This window comes from Bactrocera tryoni, unplaced genomic scaffold, assembly GCF_016617805.1.
Source record: "Bactrocera tryoni isolate S06 unplaced genomic scaffold, CSIRO_BtryS06_freeze2 scaffold_25, whole genome shotgun sequence".
NCBI lineage: Eukaryota > Metazoa > Arthropoda > Insecta > Diptera > Tephritidae > Bactrocera > Bactrocera tryoni.
The window spans coordinates 30,928,659-30,936,521 of record NW_024395977.1 but is presented as its reverse complement, the minus strand read 5'-3'; the positions used below and the strand labels follow the sequence as shown (position 1 = coordinate 30,936,521).

At 39.5% G+C, this 7,863-nt stretch overlaps 1 protein-coding gene and 1 pseudogene across 1 annotated transcript; one reads left to right on the top strand and one right to left on the bottom strand.

Annotated features, from left to right (window-relative positions):
• Positions 1-2,726: 2,726 nt before the first annotated feature.
• Positions 2,727-3,549, top strand: LOC120780870. Its single transcript, XM_040113102.1, has 3 exons — positions 2,727-2,912; positions 2,969-3,368; positions 3,425-3,549. The coding sequence occupies exons 1-3, from the start codon at positions 2,727-2,729 to the stop codon at positions 3,529-3,531; spliced, it is 693 nt and encodes a 230-aa protein (XP_039969036.1). The 3' UTR covers positions 3,532-3,549.
• Positions 3,550-4,486: 937 nt separating this feature from the next.
• Positions 4,487-5,086, bottom strand: LOC120780869 (annotated as a pseudogene).
• Positions 5,087-7,863: the final 2,777 nt, after the last annotated feature.

The window sequence follows — 7,863 nt, the reverse complement described above, 5'->3', positions numbered from 1 at the left end:
TTAATGATTCTGATAATTTCAGAAGGTGGAGCCTTAAAATACTAGAGCGACTCGTTAGCTGTGTTGGGAAAGATTGACAGCTTAAAGTTGTTCTTTGACAAATATAAAACAATTAGCCTTTTTCTCGTCGCTTCGAGCCCAATTTTTACCCAAGTCTCGCATAGGCATGTTGGAGTCAATTGCTGGCAATGGCCTTTTCGGCTTTCTAAGGGGAAGTTTGCTTGCTTGAATTTGGACACAGCTTCTTTACATACATTTCAGTGTTAAATTCTTCCTCACGTTTAAGCGTTTTTTTAAATTTACGAACAGCAGATTTCAATTAAAGCTGAGTGGAAGAGGAGCGATTTATCTGCCATTCACGTCCTGCACGCCTTTTTTCATTTACAAGCTTTTCTATTTCTCTGTTAGTGATTTTTCTGGGACCAAGCGGCTTATAGTTTTTGTTTGGTGTTGCTAAGACAGCTGCGTTAGTTATAATATCATTGAGTTCTCTTATTTCTGCGTCAATGTCTCTTCCTGTATTTATTGCATTTTGTACTCAACATTAATACTGGCTAAACCCCTCAAACTGTAAGGGTATTCCAACTCTTTGACACTCACGATCAAAAATGCAAAATGAAAATGCCCGGGTAATTTCGTGTACGATTTGCTTTAATGTTTGATATTGTTAATACAATAAAATGTTGAAATACAAGTATATCGAAATAAACCTTCAGAAGGTTGCGGCGTTCGATTAAACGCAGTTGGTTGTTTTATTGATGCTGGCAGGAACTGGTTGGAAAAACGAAAATATATTTGTAGCGCGTGAGAACTATGCGGTCGAATTGTGTTGATATGGAGGATTTGTAGTCGGAGTAAATATGCGAAATGTGTCGACGCGGCGTAGTGTGTAAGCGAATGTGTCGTAAATAATAGCGATGATCCGATCCTTTTGACATTTGCTGTGGTGAAATCCAATATGTCTCCAGGTGTGGTGTATTGGTGTTGTGGCTAGCTAGGGTGCGCCAGTTTTTCCCGGGTAGAGTGGGTAGAGGCTTAACTCATTTAAAAAAATACTATTACGTCTTTTTTATAGTTTAGCCAATTCGTTTTATAAGAGGTTAGACAGACTTTTGGATCAACGAATATGGGTTGTTCACATATAATTATTAGTACAGGAGAGTGATCAGAAGATAGATCAGTGCATGTATCAGCTGTTATATGCGATTTATTTATATTTTTGATTACAGCAAAATCAATTAAATCTAGTATTTTGTTACGATCACTACGTCGGCTTACCAGCAGATATTATTGCAAAGTTATTGTGCCTATTTATAACAGTTTGATATAGCTGTCGTCCTTTCGTATTAATTAGTCGTGAGCCCCAATACATGACCTAGCGTTCCAAAAAACTCTTTAAATTGGTTGTCTGTAATTTTAAACCGAGGTGGGCAGTATATAGCCGTCACGTTGGAGTCCCCGCAGCGATTTTTTATGAATATTGTTGTAGATTGTAACTGCGTTGTAGCATGAGATTCTAATGCGTGGTGATTTAATCGTTTTCTAACCAACACTGCTGTTCCACCATGTGTCTTTCCATCTGGTTGATTTGTAATATAGATTCTGAAACCGGGTATAAAGAAATTGTTTTTATTCGTAAAATGAGTTTTTGACAAAAACATAACTTCTATATTATTTTCATCAAGTAATCTAATAAGCTCCAATTTATGTTGGTTAACACCGTTAGCATTCCATTCGCAAATGTTCAAAACATTCATTTTTTACTTTAATTTCGGTGGTAAAATTTATTTTCACACTTGTTCTGCTTGTATAATACAATATTTGCGTTAGGTTAATTTGGTTAGACAATTAATTGAACATGATATAATTAATTTAATTTAATACGAATTAATAATATAATATATAAAAGCTTTTGAAAAATTGTATTTTACAAACTTAACCCATTTCAATAATATTATGTTCGGACCGACATTGAAAACATTTTGAAAACACATTTGTATGGTATGGAATCCAAGTCGTTCGGACCGACAATGCGTGTTTGCGATGAGTTTTCACTGGCAAATATCAATAGCGGCATTCTCTTGCTCTTGCAAGATTGCACGATGACACAAAATGCAAAAATCCTATATCGAAATATGCAAGGCCAAGAGAGCACCCATTGCAGAATCTAGTGATATATGACGGCACGAAAATAAACGTGGGTTTTGATCTGACATATCTATAGCCATTGCAAATAATTTTCTGCGTGTGTTTGTTGTTGTGTCGTTGCACCAAGAGGTAAATTCTGCAATTTCTGCACCGTGTAAGGTTTTGCAAGAGCAAGAGAATCCCCCTAATATGAGAATATCAAGCGACAGCTGTTTTCGTATATGGAATGTAAACAAATATCAAGTGACACTTTAGGGCCGGCAAAATAAGTCTTCCAAAAACATCGATTAAACTAGAGCAGACACCGATTATAATGAGTGGAATGTAAGTTTCCAAGTAGTTTTACCTTTATACTATGTTCGGACCGACATTGAAAACATTTTGAAAACACATTTGTATGTTGTGGAACGTAAGTTGTTCGGACCGACAATTTGTGTTTTCGCTGAGTTTTCACTGACAGCTCACAAATTTATTTGTTTGTTTACATTTGAGCAACGAGAATGGTAAGTTTTGAAATCCTTAATATTTGCTTATAATTATTACTAAAGATCGTGTTTTTTTAGAATTCTGAGGAAAAGATGTTAATTGCGAAAGCATTGGCTTTGAGAAGCCAAATAAATATCCTGCTCATCGACAATTCTTCAAGAGAACTATTGGAATGTCTTACTACTCAGCACCATGCCTTGGCAAAAAAGATAGCCGAGTTAAAGAAACAACATCTAATAAAGGACCTTGGGATGCCGATTAATTCATGTTGGACAAAAGTGTGTATATGTTCCTATTGATGCAAAAGTTTTCAATTATATATTATTAATTTCAGCAACGTAAGAATCAGTTTTGGGAACACGATTGCCAACGAAACGGATCTGCTTTTTTTAAAGAGAACTTTCGCATGAACCGAAGTTCCTTTGATAAATTATGTGACATCCTCCGCCCGTTACAAAAAATGGATACAAATTACCGAAAAGCTGTCCCTATCGAGAAAAGAGTGGCTATTACATTATTTGCTTTAGGGTCATCTGCAGAGTATCGTAGTATCGCCAACATGTTCGGTGTAGGAAAATCTACGGTTTGCGAAATTTTACTGGAATTTTGCACCGAAATCTGGAGATTACTGCAGCCATCCTGTTTTAAAATGTTGCCTCTAAACAGAGAAAATATAACCGAATTGGTGACTGGTTTCGAGGTAATTGGATTCCCAGAATGCTTAGGAGCAATTGGTAATATTGGTTATAAAATCTTAAATTTGCGCTAATGTTCTAATAATTGTTTACAGACGGATGCCACATTGAGATTCATCCATCATCTGACGAAGCTTTTGATTATTATAATTATAAAGGATGGTATTCCACCGTTTTAATGGCATTAGTTGATGCTAAGTAAAGTCTAAAAACTCAATATATGTACATATGTATAAGTACATAAGTAATGATTACAATGTATTTTCAGATACCGTTTTACTTACATAAACGTAGGAAGTCCTGGGCGATATAATGACTCTCAAATTTATGAGACGTCATCACTTAAAAAAGAAAAGGATAGTTGTCCTTTACTAAGCGAAATGTCTAGAGAAATTTCAGGCGTAAATGTGCCAGTATTCATTATTGGGGATTCGTCTTTTCGATTTAGCAAACAACTTATGAAACCGTATCCATTTAGCGTAAATCAAAATAATGGTGAGAAGGTATTCAACTACGCTCTTTCGAAAACACGTAGAGTTGTCGAAAATGCTTTTGGACACCTCAAGGCCCGCTTTCGACGCATTGGAAAAGGAATTGACAACTCTGTACGGAATGCCAACTCCATAATAAGAGCATGTTGCGTCCTTCACAATTTTTAAATGATAACAACGACACGCTAAACGCTAAATGGTTACGCGCTTTGGAAGAGTTGGAGACTAGACGCCAGAATCCGTGTGATATTTCATATGCATCTGACGACCCAATTAATGGAGAAATGATTCGGCCAGCACTTTCTACACATTTTGGTAAGTACATGTGCATATTGTATCACAATATCTACATTTTACACAATTGCATATACATTAAATCAAAGATAAAGTTGTACACACCAAACAAAATTCAATTTTATTTTCCATATAAAAACTAATACATATCAACGTTAAACATATGTTATTAAAAAGAAAATACTTATATTCATTAATTTTTTTATTTATTTAGAAATTGAAGTAATCGTTCATTTGTTTCTTTAGAATCTTTTATATATTGTTCCATCATTTCGGTTTTTTTATTATCATTTTCAACCATTTCTTTTGTCAAGTCCTTAATTTCTTTGCTGGTTTCAATGGATTGCTTACTTGCTTTTTCGAGCTGTTTTTCTATTTGTTCAAATTTTTTAAGATTATGCTTTGAAAATTATTCCTTTTTTTATTAATAGGTACTGGTACCGCAGAAGTATCGCTTGGCGACATCGGCATAGCTGAGGGCGATGGTAGGCAAACCGGTGATGACAATGGCGATGCAGCAACGAATGTAGAAGACGTAGCCGTTTCCACCGAAATTTGGAGTGGTTCGGAGTTTGTAGTGCCTTTTTAAAAATGTATATATGTATGTAAATATAAATAATATATTGAATTACAAAACAAATGTTTCTTACTTTGAAAACTTTTTTCCACTAAGCTCTCGGCATTGTAGCTGACGTACGGCAACAGTATGGCTCTCATTTTATCGTAAAGTGCCACTGCGAGGGAGAACCGCCAGTTGACCCGACTGCTGTCTTCTCTTTCCTGTAAAACATGATATATATGTAAAAGCTCTATTTTTTCTTAATTTTATTTAATTACATACCTATATCTTTGTGAAAGATTGTGCATTTTCGATTTTATTTCACTCGCCGTGAAATGCACACCTTGTTGCTGCAACTCCATTGCCATTTCCTCCACTATGTGGCTGTTTTTCTTAGGACCGCGAAAAGCACTTATTTTGTTCTGCCACAATTCAATTAGTAGGGCTTCTGCCCTATCACTCCAACAACTTCTTTTTTTATATTTTTGTTTTTCCATTTTCGAAATGTATATCAATTGACAGCTGTATTTTATATGGAATGTAAACAAATATCAAGTGACAATTTAGGGCCGGCAAAATATGTCTTCCAAAAAAATCGATTAAACTAGTGCAGGCACCGATTATAATGAGTGGAATGTAAGTTTTCAAGAAGTTTTGAGCGAAAACTGTGTTTTCGTTTGACATATTTTACATGGACGAAAACACAAGTTTTCGTGCGAAAACTAGTTTTTCCCACGAAAACATGTTTTCGTTGTCGGTCCGAATATAGTATTATGTAATTATTGTATAGTATTATGTAATAATTCATGTGTACAAGTTCACGCAAGTGAGGAAAGTTCTCTGATCGCCATTCACTTGGGAGTGGCCAGAAACGATTCTTTTACATATGACTCAAGCAGCTCACGACTTCCGGTCTTTGACCAAGTATCCTCTGGGTAGCCTAAGAACATCCGTTCGAAGGTGAGCTAAAGTGAGAAGGCGAAACACCCCTGCATATGGTTGTGCGCTGGGTTTGGGACCCGCCACGTAAAAAGCTCACCCCAATGAAAAACCAACAGCAGCCTCGGATGAGAGACCCCCCTTTTGATGACGACCATGGCAAACGAAAGAAGGACTACGAATTAAGGGCATGCACCTGGAATGTCCGGTCCCTTAATTGGGAAGGTGCCGCTGCCCAGCTGGTTGATGTCCTCGTAAAAAAAAAGGCTGACATCACCGCTGTCTAAGAAATGCGATGGACGGGACAAGGACAGAGACGAGTAGGTCCTTGTGACATTTACTACAGTGGTGGGAGAGAGACTCCGTCGCCGAGTACTATCATTCACTCCGGTGAATGAACGTCTAGCCACAATCCGCATCAAAGCGAGGTTCTTCAACATATCGCTGATCTGCGCCCACGCTCCGACGGATGAGAAGGACGAGGTGACTAAAGATGCCTTCTATGAGCGCTTGGAGCGCACTTATGAGAGCTGCCCCCGCCACGATGTCAAAATCGTGCTTGGCGACTTTAACGCCAGGGTGGGCAAAGAAGGTATCTTTGCACTACGGTCGGTAAATACAGCCTCCACGATGAAATCCTTCCCAAATGGGTTGAGGCTGGTTGACTTCGCCGGAGCCTGAAATATGGTTATCTGTAGTACAAGATTCCAGCATGAGAAGATTCATCAAGCTACCTGGCTGTCTCCGGATCGAAAAACTACCAACCAGATCGATCATGTTGTGATAGACGGAAGACACGTCTCCAGTGTTTTAGCTGTGTGTGCGCTCCGAGGTCCTAACATCGACTCGGACCACTATCTTGTTGCAGCCAAGATTCGCACCCGCCTCTGTGCAGCAAAAAACGCACGCCAACAAACACAAGGAAGGTTCGAAGTCGAAAAGCTGCAATCACAACAGACTGCCGAACGATTTTCTACTCGGCTTGCACACCTGCTCTCTGAGAGCACTCATCAACAACTCGGTATAAGGGAACTGTGGGACGGCATTTCAAACTCCTTACGTACAGCTGCATCCGAAACCATTTTTTTTTGGAAAGTGCAAAAGAACAGCTGGTACGACGAGGAGTGCCGCGCAGCAGCGGAGAGAAAACAGGCTGCCTACCTCGCAACGTTACGATCGACCACAAGGACACACGTGCGGGATGGGATAGATACCGAGAATTGAAGAAGGAAGCGAGACGCATCTGCAGACAGAAAAAGAAAGAGGCCGAAATGCGTGAGTATGAAGAGCTTGATAAGCTGGCTGACAGGGGTAATGCTCGAAAATTTTACGAAAAAATGCGGCGGCTTACGGAAGGTTTCAAGACCGGAGCGTATTCCTGTAGAACCCCCAAAGGTGATCTAGTCACTGATGCCCAGAGCATACTTAAATTATGGAGGGAACACTTCTCCAGCCTGCTGAATGGCAGTGAACGCACAACGCCAGGAGAAGGAGAATCCGATTCCCCAATCGACGACGATGGAGCAAACGTTCCATTACCCGACCTTGAAGAAGTTCGAATAGCAATTACCCGCCTAAAGAACAACAAAGCGGCGGGGGCCGATGCATTGCCGCCCGAGCTATTCAAACACGGCGGCGAAGAACTGATAAGGAGCATGCATCAGCTTCTTTGTAAAATATGGTCGGACGACAGCATGCCCCACGATTGGAATTTAAGTGTGCTATGCCCAATCCATAAAAAAGGAGACCCCACAATCTGCGCCAACTACCGTGGGATTAGCCTCCTCAACATCGCATATAAGGTTCTATCGAGCGTATTGTGTGAAAGATTAAAGCCCACCGTCAACAAACTGATTGGACCTTATCAGTGTGGCTTCAGACCTGGAAAATCAACAACCGACCAGATATTCACCATGCGCCAAATCTTGGAAAAGACCCGTGAAAGAAGAATCGACACACACCACCTCTTCGTCGATTTCAAAGCTGCTTTCGACAGCACGAAAAGGAGCTGCCTTTATGCCGCGATGTCTGAATTTGGTATCCCCGCAAAACTAATACGGCTGTGTAAACTGACGTTGAGCTACACCAAAAGCTCCGTCAGGATCGGGAAGGACCTCTCCGAGCCGTTCGATACCAAACGAGGTTTCAGACAAGGCGACTCCCTATCGTGCGACTTCTTCAACCTGCTTCTGGAGAAAATAGTACGAGCTGCAGAACTAAACAGAGAAGGTACCATCTTCCATAAGAGTGT